At 41.4% G+C, this 20,669-nt stretch overlaps 1 protein-coding gene across 4 annotated transcripts in view; it reads left to right on the top strand.

Annotated features, from left to right (window-relative positions):
* The window catches only part of runx1 (RUNX family transcription factor 1), a 44,998-nt gene that overhangs the window by 6,576 nt on the left and 17,753 nt on the right, over positions 1 to 20,669 (top strand). For 2 of the 4 annotated variants that reach the window (XM_069675320.1, XM_069675319.1), the window contains exon 1: positions 19,409 to 19,994. The exons of the other annotated variants lie outside the window; for them this stretch is intronic. In XM_069675320.1, the coding sequence (XP_069531421.1) occupies positions 19,967 to 19,994 (28 nt within the window). In that variant the 5' untranslated portion in view covers positions 19,409 to 19,966. Of the gene's footprint in view, positions 1 to 19,408; positions 19,995 to 20,669 lie in introns of those variants that run through there. 4 annotated transcript variants of the gene reach the window in all.

Raw genomic sequence — 20,669 nt, 5'->3', positions numbered from 1 at the left:
CTCCATATATCTCCCATGTTCGGCTGTCAACGAGAGTCCTCAAAGTTCTTTTGGTGCGTTTCCATCAGCGGTTTGACAAATTCACATTGTTCCCTCCCCTCTGTTCATATATCAAACTACTCTGAAGCTTGTTTTTCTGCTTGTTGTTTTCTAATTTACGCCTCTCATCATGTTTCGTGCTTCATCGGCCTCTTTGCAACTTGTCGACATTGTTTCGACTTTCTCGGCCACATCATACTCGCCTGTCCCGAGCTGATTCTGGTTATCTAAAGGGTCCACCTGCTGGGTTTGTGTCAGACTGTGTGTGTGTGAGTGTCACAGAGACACAGAGAGAGTGTGTTATCAGGAGGCGGCAAAGCGTAACAGAGGAAACTCCACAGGTCTGCTTCGGGCTGATTTTAAAAGATGTGATGCTGAGTCTGACGCTCACGTGGTCTCAGAGCACTTTAGTATTCTCGCACAACACTTAATATATGAGCGTTCACACATTCATAACTTATCACAGTGTCAGGGAACACTTGGGCTTTCTTTAGTGGACGAGAGCGAGCGGTCAGGAGGTCACCTGCAGGGCAGTGGTGCAGCCACAGATCAGGCTCATGCTGGACTCGGCTCTGCGAGCTCACACTACACATTCAGAGGCTCACTATACGGCTGCAACTTGCAAATATCTTCAGGATTTATTTTCTTATTGATCGATTATTGATAACAATATAAAACAGTAAGGAAAAAAGTGACAGGTTACCTAGATGGCAGATTTGTCCGAACCCCTAAATCTACTTTCTGCTGGGTTTTTGAGTCTTCCGATTTCATGCTTTGACTTTATCTTAACTGTACCTTCTTTTAGTCTCGCATTAAGTTTGGCCCTATGTTTAGTTTTTTTCTTATTTGGCCTATTTTTACTTTTAAAATCATTTGTGACACACGTCTTTTTTATATTTATTTAATTTCTAACACTTTAGGGTTACATAGGCTGAAATAAAAGTAATTTACTCGACCAAACACAACTTTGAAAGCAGGGAACGTCACAAAATCCTCTCCAAACAGACCCCACAGAGTGAAAATGTGTAAGGGATAATGTATAGTGAGGGGGTTGTTATAGCAACAAAAAAAGCCTTAAAAGTAAACAAAAGTCTCCTAATAGTGACGCTATCAGAAGCAGCTTACAAGGGCTGCCGGCTCACTCGCCGAGGAGTAATTACACTGCCAGTTCAAGGCGGGATTATAACGGTTCCGTCATCTATGTAAAACGCACAGAGGTGGGATGGTGGGGCGAAGTCGTTACGCCTCTGAAGCAGCATTGGAGGTAGTGACAGAGGCGAAACAGCGTCTGTGTAAACTGCAGATCTTACATGTTACACATGGAAAATACATGTTAAGTATATGAGCATCTGTAAACATTAGCACTATTTAAGGCACCAAGCAATTAGCTCCACAAGCTAGCTGTTAGCCTCTGCTTCAAACGAGCTAATCGAGCCGTTATTACTCACATTAAACAGAAACTTTTCCACTGATGGTGAAGTTAAACAAGTTAAACAGGACATGAATCAGCGCAGCGGCGTCTGATTGACATTTTCTGTCTCATCTGTTAACGTTTTCTTTTCCATCCGCCGTATCCTGCACTGTGTTCCAGTCAATGTGTGCTTCATGTGCCATCTTCAGTTTTGTAGACCTCTCTGCCGTAGCCTTCAGTTTGTGTTTTTTATCCTCTCTTGCTTTCTCTCCCGTCTCTTCACCTCTTTTCTTTTTTTCCCCTCTGTTAATAAACGGTCAAACTGACTTCTTTTAGCGGAGTGATAAGATTACAGTCAGTCCTCCAGATTCTGTGATTAGAATCCCTAGCAACGATCTGTTGTTCATAGCAACGGTCTGCAGACCTCAGAATGAGGACAGCATTGAGAAAATTACAGAACACACAGTTCAAATTTCCTATTTGTCATGACATGATGCATCCGCTGTAACATAAACACACACTTGTTAAATAAAACATGCTGAAATTGTCCTTTAAAGAACACAAACAGAGCAGATTACTCAATCCTGTTTAACTACCAAAGACTGTTTCAAAATGTCTGTTGGCCATCTATGTTTGTGCGTGTGTGTGCGTGTGTGTGCGTGCGCGTGTGTGTGTGTGTGTGTGTTCTAACAGACAGAGGAGATAGTGAGGGAAGAAGGAAGCAAGGAGGATGTGTGTGACTGAGCGACCGTTACAGAGACAAGGCCTCGCATTCAAGACACACACACGCATCGACACACACAGCAAATACGCGTGTGCTCTGATGTGTGTGTATTTCTACCATGCAGACGCTGACACACAAAGATTGCACGGACGTTGTAACAGACTGTTTGGACGTCATTATGTAACACGATAGCGCAAATATAGCATGCAAATATTTGTCTTCCTACGATTTGAATGCAGACATTCAAATGAATACACAGAGGATCAGTGTGTGTGTGCGCGCGTGGGGCATCCAGTTTTGCATTTACTGAACTCTATATTGGTTAGCCATGCTGGTAAACCACACACAGCAACTCTCTCCGTCTGTCTCATACACACACACACACATACACACACACACAGTAACCAAAGCCACAAACCAAGCAGAGTTTTGCAATAAATAACCACAAGAGAGGTCTGACTGGACTTCAAATATGTGTGTGTGTCCGTGTGTGTGCTTGAAGCGTAATAACAACTTGGAGCAAAACAACAGCGCGAGAAGAGAAACGGAAATCGTTATTTTAGCAGCCTAGTCAGAGGAAGAAGGGAGGAGGAGAGGAGAAGAGGAGGCGAGGGAGGAGGAGAGGAGAAGAGGAGGCGAGGGAGGAGGAGAGGAGAAGAGGAGGCGAGGGAGGAGGAGTGTCGCTGTAATAGACCGAGCTAAAAGGTTATTGTTTTATACATTATTGTTCATCATATTAAATCGTCTTAAAACTAGATTAGTATCACTGCTATAGAGCTCGAGTTAAATACACTTGAATGGAGATGAAGAGAATAACACGGCCGGAGAATTACAGCTTACTATGATGAGAAAAAGGATGTTTTATACTTGTAAATAATACTTAATTATTTCCAGCAAACGTAAAATGTCTTAATATCTATTATAGAACTTAAAATCAGCTAAATTCAACTTGAAATAAGGAGGATGACATGGATGTTACAGATTCATATGCGGGAAAATGTAGTTTATACTAGTTTGTTAAGAGTTGCAGGCTTCTTAAGATAAACAACACTTCTCAAAACAAATAAAATGTGTTCCCAGACCATTTCAAGAGGCAAGGTAAATAAAAAGCCAGAAGAAGAATAAAAGCACTGCACAGACAATGCATTTTACAAAAACAGCATAAGAACATGAAGAGAGCCAAGACGCCCTCATCAACAGTGGATCATAATACCCTTAAAAAACACTGCACACAGCAAAAGTACATATGGTAATGCATTCATTTGAATATGACATGAGCACTGCACACAGCCAAAGAACACGATACAGCAATTTTATCAGCATATGAAAAGATTAGTGCACATAGCCTACGTTATAATATATAAATACAATATGTCTTACCTTTATGTAACTTTGCTTCTCTCTTCAACCTTGTCAAACACATCTTCAGAGTCCAAGTTCATTAGCATCTTCATCTCCATCGTCATCAGTATAAGAGCCTCCAAATTGTCGTGTAACATTCTGGAAAACAATTCAAATGTGTCGGAATGAGGACGCCTGAAAAAACGCGATTAGCATCCTCTATGTTGTTTACCTGCCACAAGTCCGCTTTCCACAGCTAGCTCTCCGGCCTCTTCCTCTAGTATCTTCCCTCAAAGTTGTCTTGTTTGTTCCCCTGGTTTTTGCCTGCAATGTCCGTGTTCTCGCCTACGCAAACGTTAACGTTGCTAGCTAAAGCTGCGTCGGTGACGCAAACGGTAGCGCTGCTAGCTAAAGCTGCGTCGGTGACGCTAACGTTAGCGCTGCTAGCTTAAGCTGTGTCGGTTATGCTAGTAGCTGAACCATATGGAGCTGAGCCTACATTACTTATCTGATTTTTCATCCTTACACAAAAGAGTTTTAATTGATATTTTCTGTGTTTTGCTCGGTGAATCAAGAAACGCAATGGCTGTGGCATGACACTGATGTAAGGCTATAACCTCTGGGAGCAACGGCCAACTGTTTTTCTTTTTTTTAAAACTTTATTTAACCTTACATGTGAACACGAACAACATGGTACAAATTTTAAATTTACTTTTTTTCCCCTCCAAAACAACAGACACACAATATTGGCCATATTATAATTTCCTTCGTGTACTTTTATGTTGACCAACTGTCTGCATTGGTTTTATATTTAAATATTATTCAATAAAGTTTTGAAAAAATAAACAACAAGCATAGTGTTTGCCCAATTTACAGATGGCTAATCCTGATGACTAAGTGATTATGGTATCAGTATGTTTCTCCCCCCTGGTCTGGCACTCTGTAAATATGAACATATTTTCATGGGGTAATTGGACAAAATACATGTTTTTTATTACATGTGATCTTTGTATTTTAACTTCCCAAAAGTGTAAGTTCTATTAAATCAATTTTAAATTTTAAAAGTGTTAAAAGGTCCTTTAGTCCTGGTTCCAACAAGCAAACATTTGCTTTCAAAAAGATAGAAATGTGTTCTCCGGCCTGCTGCTGATGTTTGGAAGTCAGTATGAAAGTGATGGAAAAAAGGATGAAAGAGAGGAAGGACTTATGAGAAATAAGTAGTGCTGTTTTACCAGAAACCCCTCCTTCTCCTCCCCTGAGTTTGCTGCGTCGGACGACTGTTTCTCAGCTGTGCACACAGAGAAGAGCAGAGCTGATATAGGTCAACTGTGTTCATATTTTAATATATTTTCACACCTTTCTACCAACTGCTGCCTGTTGTTCACAAGGTGTTAAAACAAGGGGAAACCAAACCGTGAGAAAGAAGTGATAAGAAATAAATGTCACGCTTGATACTTTTCTGTAAGCTTTACTTTGAAAATTCAATCAATGTTTTATAGCAAACTTGACTGCTTTATTTTGAAATTTTCCTGGAGGATGCTTTTTTTGGTGGGAACTTTCCACCCCTGCTAACAGACTTGGTTAAAAATACATTTGGAAAGTCGATTCCAGAATGTACGACACAACTTTTCCTTTGTACTGCCATATTAAAGTGTGTAGGTGTGTATCACCTCCTGCTGTCCAACTATTACACTCAGTGAGTCTGCTTAAATCATTATGATTCAGCACGTTGGAGCCACACACACGTAACAGCCACGCACACACACAGGGTCCATATATGTTAGCCACACAATCATGATGATTCACGCACACAAAGAGGCCCATTCAGCCAGTCTTATTTGTTTATTTTGGTGTTGCTGTAATGTTTCCTTTAATTCAACTATAGTGTGTGTGTGTGTGTGTGTGTGTGTGTCTCTGTGTGTGTGTGTGTGTGTGGGACATTTGTCCAGCTGTGATCTCTGGCTTTTATTTTGAAGCCTGGGAATGAGCGCAGAATGCCTTCTATGGATTCATCTTGTTTCTGTCTGTCTATTCCTCCTTTATTCACACACACACACACACACAAGCAGAACACACACCTACACACACAAGCAGAACACACACCTACGCACACACACACAGTGGCTCCCATGTGGCGATCTGGCCTCACATCACACGGCCGGGCTCTGCTGTTTGATCTCAACGCCTTACACTGCAAAAAATGTCAGCGCCTAGCTGGTGTTTTTTAACATTAATTCCCACGTATGACATTGTTTGGTGAATTCAATTTTTATTTCAAAGCAAGATACATTAATAAAAATCTTAATTTATTAATGACAATCTAAGTCAGCATTAAATATAGCATGAGTCAGTGCCTTAGTTGGGGACTATTTTCCGTGGCGGATTAATACACAAATGTAAGTGAGCATTTCTAAGCAGGACAGAGTATGTGAGATTAAGTCATAGTTTCCCGACACTTTTAGTAGTGTTGTAAGCTTTTTATCATAAGAACAATAAATTGTGTGTGAATCTACTTTAAAAAGTATTTATGGTTTTTAAATACTGTGCCTTCTCCGAGTGCGATCTTAGCGTCACTCTTTACAGCGTCTCCCTCCTCCTGTCCTCCTCCATCAGCTGCAGCAGGAAGACGGAGCTCCAATAAAGATCCCTTCATTTCCTCTCCTCCTTTTCATCTCTCCTCCCCTCTCTCCTCTGCACTCTCTCACTTCCTTCCGACCGCCTGCTTAATCGCTCCAGTGTTTCTTAATATCAACCTGTTCTGGACGGCGTCTGCTCTGACAACACTTGTACAGAGTTTTACCTCTTTCTACTGCTGCGAAATATCACTTAATCAATCAATCAAATCTGTTACACATGTAGGAAGTAAGCCGATACGTAGCTACTAGCTTTTCTCTGCACTTTCAGCAGCATCCCATGACCTTTGACCTCTTCCCTCTGGTTACTGGAAGGGTGTGTTTGCCTGGTTTTTTCGCAGACAGCTGATGCTGAATGTGTCGAATGTTGTTCATTTGGACCACAGTCCCTGCCTGTTTCATGCCGCTCAGCAGTCACGTGTGACGTCGTGATGATGTCATACACCTACAGCCAGGTTCGGAGGCCTGTCTTTATAGCGCACAAGCAGATATTTTCAGTTCAAGACAAGATACCAGAGATGTGATGTGACTTTTAAAGGAGCCGGGCTGAGTAAGATAAGTACTGCTGTGTGATGAGTAAAGTACTGTAATTACTTTTTCAATCACCGGTGTGATTCAGTTAAGTTTCACTTTATATAAATGACAATTTAACAGTCAAAAGTAGTTTCTAAGAAGTGCCATATTTTGCACGTCTTCATATTGCACATGATGCAGGCCTTCATGCGTCTACCCTGAAACCCAAAACCCGAGACCTGAGCCGAGACTGGGTTTAGGTTTGGTCCCATTCTATTAATGCAAGTAACAGGTTAACTATGTGTTTCTTTTTATTCATACGTTGAGTGAACAATTGGGCATCATGTAAGCATTGCTTCATGGAGGTTTGTGTTTGTGCGTGGGATCAGTTGTTACAAACAAGGCCCCAATGATTATTTGTGTTAGCATTAGCTGAAAACGTTAGCATTAGCCCATCAGCCTGTGTTTGTGTGCCTTTGAGGGGAACCACCAGTCGGCCGCAGACCAACAGTAATGGTAAAGCTGAACCTTACCGCAGTGGGCACCCAATCCGAGCTCAGCAGCTACTTCAGTCAACGCCAAACCCTCCGTGTAAGTGTGTGTGTGTTTGAGGGCAGGAAGTCAGTGGTTGTGTTTTAGGTTTGCAGTTGGGTTTGGATTTTCCACTTAATCTGCCAATAAATACATTTGCAGCGTAACGTTCCTATAAAACAATGGAAATATATGTTGCAGGAAGTCGTCACTTTTCAGTCTATTTTCAGTCGCCCTCGTTGCTTCGCTACACTTCCCCACTGACGCTAACCTCCTCCGAAGTTTTCAGAAACCGCCAACAGCGAACAGCCATCTAACGATCGATGTTCCGTCAGATTATCAGGGCGTTTTTCAGCGCTCTCGTCCCGTTTTTCTCCAGACCGCACTGGTTCCCCTCAGCCTTAATGGGCGAGACGGCGGGTGCGTGTCTGAGGAGCCTGGTGGAACCGGTGTCCCGTGCGAGGCGAGGCGAGGTCCCCTCGGTGCTGTGGTTAACGAAGAAGCCATGCAAAGAGTCGCCTCACCCCTTTCTCACCCCTTTCCTTCCCTCCCATCCCCATTTGTCCCCACATTGTGGTTAACAAGTGAATGCAAAGTGTTGTCTTTATGTGTGTGTATGTGCGGCCACCACCCATTAGCGCCCTGCTATTCTGGATTGTAAATTCCGCCCGGCGACTAAGCCTTCTGATTTATTCATTGGCTCGTTTGGGACTCTGTGCGTCCCCGTGTGGTTGGGTTTTTGAGGCGTCTGATTGGCTGATTCTGATGGTTCCTTCCACTTTGATGACCCGTTTGTGTTTGCCAGGATCTTCTGGGTTACTTCGCATGCAAACACACACACACACACACACACACACAGTAAGCAAAGCCTGAGGGGTGCGAATAGCTAATTACCTGATTGGAAGTCTCCTTCTCTATCTGTCAGAACTGATCGAGGCCATGGAGAACATTCATTGATTTTTGGTGCGGCCTCTAATGACGGCTAGACTAAAGTGTGTGTACAGTATGTGCAATGAACAGAGTTCTCTTATGACTTCTAGAAAGAACTGATCAACTCGTACCTCGGAGCTGTGTTGGAACAGCTAGAAGGTTCGAATCCCGGTTCAGACGCAGCGGGCCTTTCTGTGTGGAGTTTGCATGTTCTCCCCCGTGCATGTGTGGGTTCCCTCCGGGTGCTACGGCTTTCTCCCACAGTCCAAAGACGTGCTTGTTAGGTTCATCGGTGACACCAGATTGCCTGTGGGTGTGAAAGGTTTATGACTTGAGTGATGGGAAAGGCGGAGCTAGTTTTGAACGCTTTACACTGCCAGGGGTCTGAGTGGAAGTATAAGCAGCATATAATAGAAAACCATACGTGTGAATCTAGGAGTTAATAAAAATAACACTTTAAAGGACTTTCACCATCAGCAGGTTCTCTGCTGTCCTCCTCCTCTCAATCCCTCGCTTCCTCAGATATCTCCTCCTCAATCTTCCTCTCATCCTTCCCTTCCTGCCCTCTGGGCCTGGACTCGTGCCTGCATCCACACACCACTGCTGCTTCTCCATGCAGCCACCTACCAGTCTAAATCAGCCAATCTATCATTCTCTATTGCACTATTTTAGTCTTTTATTTTGAAGGTGCAACACAGATATGGCATATCACACAACCTCAGAGCTCCACAAGGTCCACACGACTAAACTCCAGGTATGCTCATTTGTACAGACCTGTATTAGCTTACATCACAACCATAATAGCAGCGCATGACCACAAAGCTTAGCCACAAAGAGGATATGATGCAACAGCAAGCCGCGTTGACCTATTTACGATAAACTAATCAACAGGGTTCTGTGGTAGCAACAAACACAACAAACTAAATGCTATCGGAGATCAAAGTCAGTGTCTGGAATATACTTTTGTGTTCAGTGCTTTTTAGCTAATGTTAGCTAACATGCTATCTTAACACAGTGATCTTGGTAAATGTCATTGGAGCCACCAAATGGGGTCGTGTTTAAGATTTTGTATAAACACCCACTCTTATGGAAGAAAAAACTTAAGTCTAAATATCCTGGAAGCTCTAAGCGAGTTGATATTGCCTCAGCACTTGTAGCATTACGTCACCCACTTGCTAGCTAGTCTTTGTCCCCCATTCTGTCCTGGTCTAGCATTATTCTCATGACTTAGCCTCTTTAGCACAAAACATGTCGCATACAAGACGTCCCACGTCCTAACCGTGAGCTAAGGAGTTCCATTCGAAGGCAGCATGCTTGCTAAACATCAGCATGTTAGCATCGTCATCGCTTGGATGTTAGCCACTTTTGTTAGCTTTAACTTCAAAGCACTATAATACCTAAATACAGCCTGACAGAGCTGCTAGCATGAACTGCTAGTTGGTTTATTAACTAAAAAAAAGTTTTTTAATGAACTGTATTGTTAGACTGTTTGACATCAAAGCTAGCTACAGGCTTAAAAAAGAGAGCTAGCTTAGGAAAGTTAGCTTCTTAGCTGCACACTTTCTGCCATTCTACGGCACTTTGTATGAAAATTAACTTTCATCAGTGCACACAACTTGAGTTTTTCATTTAGAAAAGTGTTCGGGCTCCATTTTAAGGAGACTAAACTTCAGTTTAGCGGCGCTGACATTAGCCTTGTTGTGAAGCATCTGTCAGAGCTCTAACAGAGTTCTGGAGTGGACAGGATTGGACTCGCTGCAGTAAACCTTTCTGATCAGTTGTGACGTCTGTGTTCGCCGTCCGGCCTGCAGTGTGTTTATGTGTGTTTCTCCTTTAAGTGTGTGTGTGTGAGTTAAAAGTTTCTGCTCTAATGCACCTGCTCAGCCATTCAAACTGCACTAAACACAGCCCGAGGCACTTCTATCTTCCTCTCTCTGTCTCTCTTTCTGTCTCTTGCTGTCTTTCTTCATCAGAGAAACTGTCTCACTTTTCTCTGTCTTCCTCCCTTTTTATTCTACTTTAAAAGAATGAGCATTTCACAAACTATGACTGTGTGCACGAGTGAATAGGTATGCTCCCTCTACCTGTCCGTCTCTTTCTTTTTGTCTGTTCTTCATGTCTTGTGTCAGAAAATCAATCTTTAGTTAAGCAAGAATAAGCCCATCTTCTCTCATCGCAGAGGCCGGCTGAATAATTCAACACACACACAAAGAACGAAAACACAAATTTGTTTTTCACATTCAAAGTATATTTCCGTATATTTTCATGATAAAATGTTAAAGAACACGTCAAGTCCTTAAACAGCTGGTAGCTGTAGTGTTTATAAAATGTTTCTCAAACAGGAGGAAATAACACATTTGTTGGGGACTATTTTCAGCAGCGGATTGATACACTCTTGTTAAATTAAAGGCCTTTTACATCACAGGAACCTTCCAGGTTGACAACATACGCTTCAGGAAATTTTGGAGCTTAACTTTAGATGGAAACAGGTCGTAGATTTAGTTCCTGTAGGAGAGTACCAGGTGGTAAGTCCCTGCTCCCGGGGTCGGACTTTTCACTGGTTCAGGAACTATTGTAACACAACCAATGGAATGACAGGTGACTCTAAAATGCACGACTCACACTTGGCAGAGTTTAATGTCCAGTCCAGGTTCGATACACAGGTATTCAATAAGGTGAAAATCCAAAAGGGGACAGGCAAAAAGCAGAGTTAAAATAAGCCAATGGTCAAAACACAATATAAAAACGTACTCATGGACACGAAGGAACATAGAACGAACTAGCAACAAGAGGGAAGACAAACAGGGTATATATACGCAGACAATCGAGGGAAAACGACCACAGGTGAGTCCAATTAGGGCGGGGTTTACACAAGAGGCGAGAGACACAAGGAGCGGGAATAAGGAAGGCAGAAGCTGCGTCCCAATTCGGGGCGGACGTATATGAAGGCCGATTGCGTCACAGCGGCGCGTCGAAGGCCATCCCATTTCAAAGGCTCCTTAAGATGTGGACGGCAAATGCAACCTCTGTTTCCCGGGCCACAAAGAATCCTTGGGGGGCATCCTTCATATACCTAATATATAATAACATGTAATTATACTTCCTGTTAATGGTTTGTTGAAACATATTGTGTACAATTAACACAATCATGTCAGACACTTTATATAAGACAGCCTGTGTTGTGTGTGTGCGTTCTGAAAAGTCTTATTACAGCGGTGTAATTGCACCGTAATGGGACTGTGCATGAATATCATGTATTGCCTGTGTGTGACTGTATGTCCTTGTGCAAGTCTGCATTTTACCCTGCGTGTGTGTGTGTGTGTGTGTGTGTGTGTGTGTGTGTGTGTGTGTGTGTGTGTGTCATTTGGTGCTGCTGCTAACTGATATGTCAGAAAATCAATTAATTACTTTTAAGCGGCAGTTAACTGCATCCGCACAATACACCCCATGAATTATAGAGGAGGTGTGTGTGTGTGCGTGTGTGTGTGTGTGCTCTGTATGTGTGTGTGATACAATTGGCTGCTCTGTTAACTAGAGACAGTTGCTAACTCCTCCGTCACTGATCAATTGATGAGAGAGCTTCGATACAAATCTACTGAAGTGTCTGAACTGACTCAACCGTGCCGTTTGCAGTGTGTGTGTGTGAGTGTGTGTGTGTGGGTGTGTGTGCGCAGTCACTTTTCTACTACTTAATAAACAGGCTTCAATTAGAAAAAAATCTTTCGACAAAAGGCCCAGTTTGGACGGTGCTCGTGAATTATTAAAAATGAGGATGATTAAAATTATAATAAACTACATTTAATGCCCATTTATATACATGTCACATAGTTTAAAGTACTGTACTTTTATTAGTTAGTAAATTAATTATTTCACTGGCAAAAACATCCTTTTAAAATAAGGAAAGAGCCATCATTTGATTTTATATTCCCTGGATTACACACACATATGAGGTACCAGGTATCAGATTTGGTAAATAAAGCCTTAAAAAGATGCACATCAAATATAAAAATATAACTGAATTAAAAGTTTAATTAGATTAGTTAACAGCATAAAGTGTAATCAAAGCTAATGTTGTTTCCTTTTATGGAAAAACTGCCAACAAAGGCACGAAAGATGATTTAATTTGTAAAGATTTTCACCGATATTCGCAACACGTTTACACCACTGTTACCCCTAAAACACTCAATCCTTCTTTTAACCAATGGATGTGTAAATTAAATTTGTTATTTAAATAATTATAAATATATAAGTTTACCTGCATGAATCTATTTTAGAACATAAACCGGGTATCACACGTGAAGAAAGATAACCAAGTAGACTGAGATGAGGTGTTAAAGGTGCCGATGAGAAATAAAAAAGGACGCCTCCTTTTCCCCAGACTCTCTCCCTCCGTCCATCGATCCCTCGCTCAGGGTGGCAGCCTGTGTGTGTGCGTGTGGTATTGATCCTCGCCATGCCACGGTCACTGGCCTCGGGGTGGCCTCAGCTCAGGGGACGATGGGGACAGACAGCCGCTGGCAGAGGGAGAGGTGTCCTTTAGTTTTTTTCCACTTCAGCAGGATTAGAGCGTGTAGAAGTTGATCTCCTGAAAGAAAATGTTCATTACTATGACAGACACTCAAATGTAGTTTAATTAATCATTTTAAAATAGGTATTAGGGCCTGTACAGAAATTATAGGACTATGGCGGGAGGCCGAACTTTAAGCCTCAATAATACTTTCAACAGTGAAGTGTTTGTTTGTTTAATTCATGACGGAAATAACTCAAAACTATGTGACTGTAGAAACCAAAGTTATCCGTTTTTTTGACTGTTAATTAGTTGCGAGGGGAGGCTGAAATACAAGCGCCTGCTTCTCTAAAAAATAAAGATAAAAATATTTATTCCAGAGTGTTTTTTTTTCATTTTGAGAGCATGACTGACTGATTTTGCGCAATACTTTTTTTAGCCCTCAAAATGTGTGCTGCACTCAAATATCGCTACAGTGTGGCTCTTTAACTTAAAACATTCCAAACTGTTGTATCAACAACTGGCCGGAAAATTCCGGAATTCGTAGAGAAAGCAAGTTATACTTTTGTGGGCCGTTATGATAAACACGGTGAAAGAGTAACAATCCATACGGGACGCTCAAAAAAGTAAAGCCTGACGCGCTGACAACAGGGTAGAGATAACGCCATTGATCGACCCTCTACCTGGTTTTCTATTGGTTGGTGGAATTTTGAAAGGATCGGTGCGACAAAAAAATCCAAGAGCAGATTTAGAGCGGATGTTTCAAAGCATACAGAAGTAGCCTGAGTGAGAGGAGAAAGGTTGAAGCCGGAGCGCAGGAAATTTGCGCAAGCAACATTACAAGGCAGAGGAAGCGCAATATCTGAATACAAACAGGCGCAATTTGAGTGCAAAAGCAGGGAAGGTGTTACAAATATCTTTTCAAAATGAAAAAACCCACTCTTGAATAAAGATAGGGAAAAATCTCCACACTACTACAAAAGTGTCTGTTTTAAAGGTTAAAGGTCAGCAGGACAGAAAAGGTTCCTGACAGTGAACAGGGAGCTAACGTAGGATTAGCTACACGATTATAGCAACCGCGGCTATACTCGCACAAACTACAGTTACAGGACGGATCAGCCTTTATGAGGAAAATAGAAGTCCCTATTTACCCAACAAGCAACCAACCTTTTATGACAGCGGTCCACCAACCAGGAAGCAGGTCTAACATATCATAAAAGCATTTGTCTGACTGCCAAAGCAGTCCTGTTTCCAGAGCCACAATATGGCCTACCTCACACACACACACATATACACACACACACAGGATAAACGTAGCTTTCGCGGGCCTGGTTTTGGCTTACACACACTTCAGACGACCACTGTGGCTCACCATAACCCAGCGACACACCAGACACACTGTTGGTCTGAGGTTGCTCACACAGTCACAGTCCGCGTACACACACTTTCTGTCTTACTCTGAATCACACAAACACACGTATATACACACACACTCAAGCAGGGACTTTGTGGTGATGTCACCAGCCAGAGGGCCTCTGGGAGAGTCGCTGTGGGAAGCTCACTGTCCACCAGTGTGTGTGTGTCGTGGTGGTCACCTTGAGGTCTGGTAGTGAATCTGTATTTTGAGCAATGGTTCTATGAGGAAGATTAAATTAAATCTGAGTTTTACTTACAGTGTTGAGCTGGAGTCAAGCTGTACATACTGATATAAGTGTGGAATGATGTGTGTATACTGTCTCAAATTACAGAATAGGCACCACAAGAGTAGTAGTCTGTATTAGCTTCTACTCATAAACACTTAATAACTTAACTTAATAAACACACTCCTCCTTCCTTCCTTCTTTCCTCACTCTTTCTTTGTTGTAGAATATTAACCATAGTTAACTGATCTAGCCACATTTAATGCTACTCCACAACAAGTTTTGATAGCTAGCGTTCCAAACTGAAGTTAGCAGTGGCAGTGGTAGTTAGCTAGTCAACTACTAGCCAAAATCCAGTCAAATCAAAATTAAATACTCACTCTGTTGTAGCTTAAGTCATGTAGTTAACCTGCAGATTGTGTTGCTTTCCAGCTTTACTAGCTAACTAGTTAGTCAGAGGCAAAGCAACCTATATACACCAAAGCTAAATGTATCCATTAGCCACTGTCATTGCTATACGTAAGGCATGCTAGCTAGGGTTCAAAACAGAAGTTAACAGTGACAGTGATGGCTAGCATCTGCATTTTATTCACTCTGTTTTATTGTAATTAACCTGCTGATTTTGAGTTCTTTTAGCTTTACTAGCTAACGAGCTAGTCACAGGCAAAGCAACCCACAAACAACAAAGCTAAATGTGTCCGTTAGCCACTCTGAGGCATGCTAGCTAGGGTTTAAAGCAGAAGTTAGCGGTTGGCTAACAGTGATGTCATCTTGACATTTACAAGCTACAAGTGCGATCACATAAAGGAAAATAAAGGGAAATGGAGATAGAATTAGCTAAGTGACTTTTCCTTTTGTTGTAGCTTAAACAGGCTAACCTGAGGATGTTGTTGAGCTAATCTAGCTAACTAGCTTGACAGAGGCTAGTGTCTATTAGCTAAAATTATTCCTATACTTATCATGTTAACTTGTCCTTAGAACGTAAAACCAAATTTTATGAATACAGTTTAAAAAATAGCACATCAACAGGTTCAGCAAACAAACTCTCAAGTGTGTGACCTCAATTTTCAACCTGAACTCCTAAATAGCGAGAAAGATGGAGGGTGAGGAGGAGGGAAGGACGAAGGGAGGGAGGGAGGGAGGGAGGAAAAAAGGGAGAAAAAATCATTTGAGTAGCTAAATGAAATTAGCAGCTTTAAAGAGCCTGAGGGCAAAGTGGAGTCGTGTCCCCCGTGGCTACGCTTTAGAGAAGGAGGGAATGAATTAAGCTTGACTGGCTCCTTCCTCCTTCTCCACCTCCTCCTCTTTACTCCCTCACTTTTTTCTTGTTTTTGCTAATATGAAGGGTGAGATGACGGGAGGGGGAAGGGGGGATAAAGACATGAATGAGGGGTATAAAAGCAGTTTGAGAAGATGAGGACGGGCTGGAGCGCTTCGTTTTCGAGCTCTCTTTTAGGTGTTCTTGTTAGCTCCGAGACTTTGGACTCACAAAAAGTAAAAAATATTACTTCAGTTGTTCTTTTTCTATCTTACCTTTCCTTCTCCAGCTTCCTCTTGCCGTTTTCCCTCTTCTTCTCCGTATCTTCCCCTTGATACCCTCTGCTTTGCTCTTCCTTCTGGGTGTCGGACGTTTGGCCCCAGCTGTTGCTGCTTCTGCACCCAGGATCGAAGCATGAACCCTGGGGCGTTCTCCAGCTCGGGCCCCCTGTCCTGGGCCATGTACCTGATGAGAAAAGGCCGGACAGGCGGCGGACTGTTTGGTAAAGCTTTTACTTCTCTCTGCCTCATAGTCATCATCATCATGGTGTCTTCATGCCTGGTACAACTCACTGTTTACTAGTGTTTTTGTCATGTGTATCGTGTTGTAGTTTCTACAGTGCTTGTCAAACTTTAACTCCCAAAATATTTTCTTTTAACACTCCAATGGTAGCGCTACTTTAACGGATATTTTGTATGATCTTTAGCTTCTCACGGAGAGCTTGATTCAGTGACTTGCGACACCGTTATCCGAACTCTGCTGCTAATGCAAAGACTTGACTTGTCAGCCTTTGCTGTCCCTGTGCTGCTCCTTTATCCTTTACAGAGTTATTCGCTGTGTTAGACTGTTATAGGTGGTTTTGTAATTCTTTAAAGGGCTCCAGAGGTTCTGCTTGAGTTCTACGAGTTCTTTCGGGCAGTAAATGAAGTTCAGGCCACAGTAGGTTGTATTGTGTATTTTAATCTTTAGCAGAATTTTGGGATCTCTAAACTTAATCATGCAGATGTTGCACTGTGCAGATTTTGTAGTGCAACGTTCTTGTCTGGAAAAAGGGTTTGCAGGGGTTAATAATAATGTTTGACATGTCTTTGGGTTGTTCTCTAATTTCAACACTAAGACATTGATTTAAATCTGGTTCTAGAAGATGATAAACTCAACTCAACCAGCTTCAATTTTGTGATTTCTTCTTATTTTATTTGCTGGATCCTCGGACGTTTAAGTATTTATACTTTGGCTGATGATATGGAATAATGCTGGTATCAATAGATAGGCGATTGTGCCTATGCATTGATTATGGATCCGAGGGACAATGACCAGCTCACGTTACGAGTCAGTCAGTGGTGAACGCTTGCAGAGTGAAATCCGACCTCTTTCTCTCTGTCGTGCTTTTTCTTTCTTCTGTTTTAATTCTGTCTTTTTACATTACAACTCATTTAATAATTTCCTGCTCTTTCAAAATAATATTATGACTTTAATCTAAAAGTATAAAGGACTATGTAACAGGGCTATTTTAAAAGCAGGCTTTCTCATTAAGGTGCTACATAAGCAGCATGTTTGACGATACCTGCCTTTGTGAGTGGCCATAAGCGTTTAAACCTGCGTATAGAATCCGTCTGTCGCTTGGCAAAAGGCCTAAAATTCACACATATATAGTTTCAAAGCATCCTTCAGAGTCTGAATTATTAATAAGTGTGGTTCTATGTGGAATAAATGTCCAGTGTCAGATTTAATGACGCTAACTTTGATGAAATTGCAGCTTGACAGAAGTGCTTTAGGTGCAGGTGCTGAATGCAAGGGAAAAAAGGGGTCTAATTTTGGTTTCATTTTCCAGCTTTTTACGCAATTTCAGTGATAATCAGTGGATTTTTTTGACACGCAACTTTGAGGCGTCTGAACACACAGAGGAAAAAGGACAAACAGGCCCTCGACGAGGAAGTGAAAAATAGATATTTCCGAGGGCAAATCACGTCACGTCCATCTCAGGCCGACACGAGAGTGGAGGCGTTTACATTTTTTATCATCCCCCCTTCGGCTACAGAGGGACGGAGGCAGAGGCAGACTGGCGTTTCTCTAAAACTCATCCGACAGCGTGCTGATTTAACTCGAATCAAACCGACTGACTCCTAAAAAGGCCGTGCTGAGGCAGGCTGGTGCACGGTGTACTCCATACTTGTGCATTAGGATGTAAAGGATTGTTAAGTTTGCTGGTAGTTTGAACTAGCAATTAAAGTGTCCAACATTCAGGACATATTTTGTCATTTATGTTCAAGTTTCTAAATGTCAGGTGTTTATTTTTTATAACATTTTTCCAATAACTTTTTCAAAACATTTTTTATCGCCTTTCAAAAACAAGAGTTGGCAAAACGTGGTTGGAGTCGTACATTTAGATCTAGTCATATTTTAAACAGCAATGGATTGAATGTTAACTGAAGCTGTCTTTTACCATGTTGCATTCTGGGAGATGCAGAGATGCTGCACAGCTGTTTGTTAAGAATAAATGCAGCACAGTGCTGTTTGCGGAAAGCTGCTTGATTTTGCATATAGATAAAACCAAACTCCATTTAAAAATGTGCCAATTTAATCTTTCTTGGGTTTATTTAAAGTTCAGGTTCTTTTCATCTTCTCTTTCACTTTTATTATTTGGTATCATTTTGTCTGAGTTTATATAATCACTGATTATTTATACATATAATAATATAACGATATAAAATAACAAATTAATTAATTAACTCATTCCTGCTTTGATTAGAATAAGCTGAATTAACGTTAGAGCCATGGCATATGGACTTAAATGCAAATAGTTATACACTTCATCATTTTAATCATGCTTAAAAGGTGTGCTCTTATCATGTAGTTTTATTATTATAATTATAAATTAATAAATATAATTAATAATAATTAGAATTAGTTATACTGACATGCAGTATAAGACAGATAACACTATAAAAAGGAAATCCCAACTAAAATTTCTAATACAATTGCACCTTGAATTAATCCTACAATTGTCTGAGATCATAACATTAAATATGACCAATGTAAAACTTAATAAGACTTAATTACACATTAATAAACAGGAATTGTAGGAATTATTTTAATGCACATAATTATAAAAAATGTGTCTCTCTGTGTGAAGCATGATGAACGCATGATGAGTGAGCTTAATGTGTGTGAATCAAATTACTGAATCACGCTGGACTGTATCAAATTTGTGGCTCCAAATAATTCAGGATTGTTTTTTTAGTTGCTTGAGCTCCGTCAGATAAAAACTCTAATTTTTTAAATGAAGTCTGGTTTGAGCGCTTTGATTGTCTCGTGTATGTTTGATTTGGCGCTGCTGTTCATCCTCTCAGGCTTTCAGGAGGCCAGTGCTATGACTCAGATCACCTACTGCCCCCTATTGGTCATATCCGGTACTGACACTCTGCTGTAATGCTCTGCATTTATTATCCTAACCTGTCACAGTCTAGTGAGTGTTTATAATTTCGAAGACAAAGTCAGAGACTTATTTATTTTAGACTTTTATTTATTTTAGATTTATAAATTAAATCAAGATTTTTTCTAATACATCTTTGTCTCACTCTTTGCTCAGTTAAATAGATAAAACAAACCAGAGACTTAAGGCAACATCCTGCTTTATATCTGTGTAGTATTTGATCCCTCATTGAGCTGCAGTCAGTTTCTCCCTCAGCGCGTGAGGAAGTGCTGCTCCGCTTTCTTTCTTTCTCCACTAAGCCCCGCCCCCTGCCGGACGGACATAACGCCGATTGGTCAGTCGCCTTCTAGCGGCAGCCAGCGGCGAGGCTGCTCATTGGCCGAGGTCTGCTTGGCGAACAGATGAAATGCAAATGTTGAGGTCTGCCGGTAAAAGGCTCGCGCTGTCAGCCGGGATGCCATTCATGTAGACGGGAAGGGGGAGAGACATAGAGGGGGAGCAGAGAGAGAGAGAGAGAGAGAGAGATTGCGGCGTGCACAGCGCTAGATTCGGTATTAAAAAGCAGATTTAAAGTAAAATAGTTCCGATTTATGTTGTTTTTCTTTCACTTTTGATGCCTTACGTTTTTGAAGGCTTAAACTCATCTGCGAGGAGCCAGAAGCAGCTTTAAAGACTTCACAAAACCCACTACACGTATCAGAGTGACTTTTATTCTGAAAGGACAACACAAGAAAAACACAGTCGTGTTTTTTTCAGCGTTTGAAATCCGCTTTGGACACCGTTTTGTTCCTGGCTTTCACGCACAACAGACTGAACTCCGGCGCGTCTGGACGGGACACAGCACCGCTACTGTGGGCGAGTTTTTACGGACAATAACAAGAAGTCGACTTAGTGACAAACTATCGACATTTAGTTTGAAAAGAATCCTCATTTCAAGACTAAATCGGGAGGTTTTATTGTGAAGATCGGGGAAGTTGAGTATCTGTGGGCGCACTGTGGCGCACAAATGGTGTTTCTGTGGGACGCCAAATACGGTAAAAGTCCTTTCTTTATTACTTAAGCGTTTAAAGTGTGTACAGAAAAGTGTAAAAATCATTCATAAACTCCCTCCTCTGTGTTATTCTGCACTGCATGCCGGAGCTGACAGTGTCATGTCCCCTTCAGGCAACATATGCGCGTCATCTGCGCATCAATATGATGGATTTAAGTGTTCTTTGATCTCTTTAATATCCCTTTAAAACTCAATATGCCTCTCTGCATGAGTGTGTTTACGATGGTGTTGCGTTTAGGGACCTCTTAAAGTGCTGTCCCATAGATTTGATGCTATTATATCAGCGTGTTTGGAGGTTATAATGTAGAAATGTTCTTCTCTTTTTTAAAAGCTACTTCCTCCATTGATGAACCACAGATACCAACACTGACAGGCTCGGTTATACTGTGACTTAGCAGTTATTAAATGATGCATCATAAAGGAATATATAGATACAAATCTTGCTCACAATATAACAACTTTTATATCACATTGACTCTGAAGGTGATTCATATTTAGACACTTTGATGCCCTTTTTATAGAATATAATCAAATGTATATTATTATGACGGCGTTTCTGTACCGTTATGAAGCCTTGCAATGGATCTAGGATACAATATAAACTTATATTTGTTTTGTGTGTCTTAAATTAATTTTGAAGCACTTTCTTTTCCCCCTA

This window comes from Semicossyphus pulcher, unplaced genomic scaffold (assembly GCF_022749685.1).
Source record: "Semicossyphus pulcher isolate SPU_LCO1_2020_fin unplaced genomic scaffold, fSemPul1.0.p SCAF_24, whole genome shotgun sequence".
Classification (NCBI taxonomy): domain Eukaryota; kingdom Metazoa; phylum Chordata; class Actinopteri; order Labriformes; family Labridae; genus Semicossyphus; species Semicossyphus pulcher.
The sequence above is the reverse complement of the archived record's forward strand: the minus strand, read 5'-3'. Positions and strand labels throughout refer to the sequence as shown.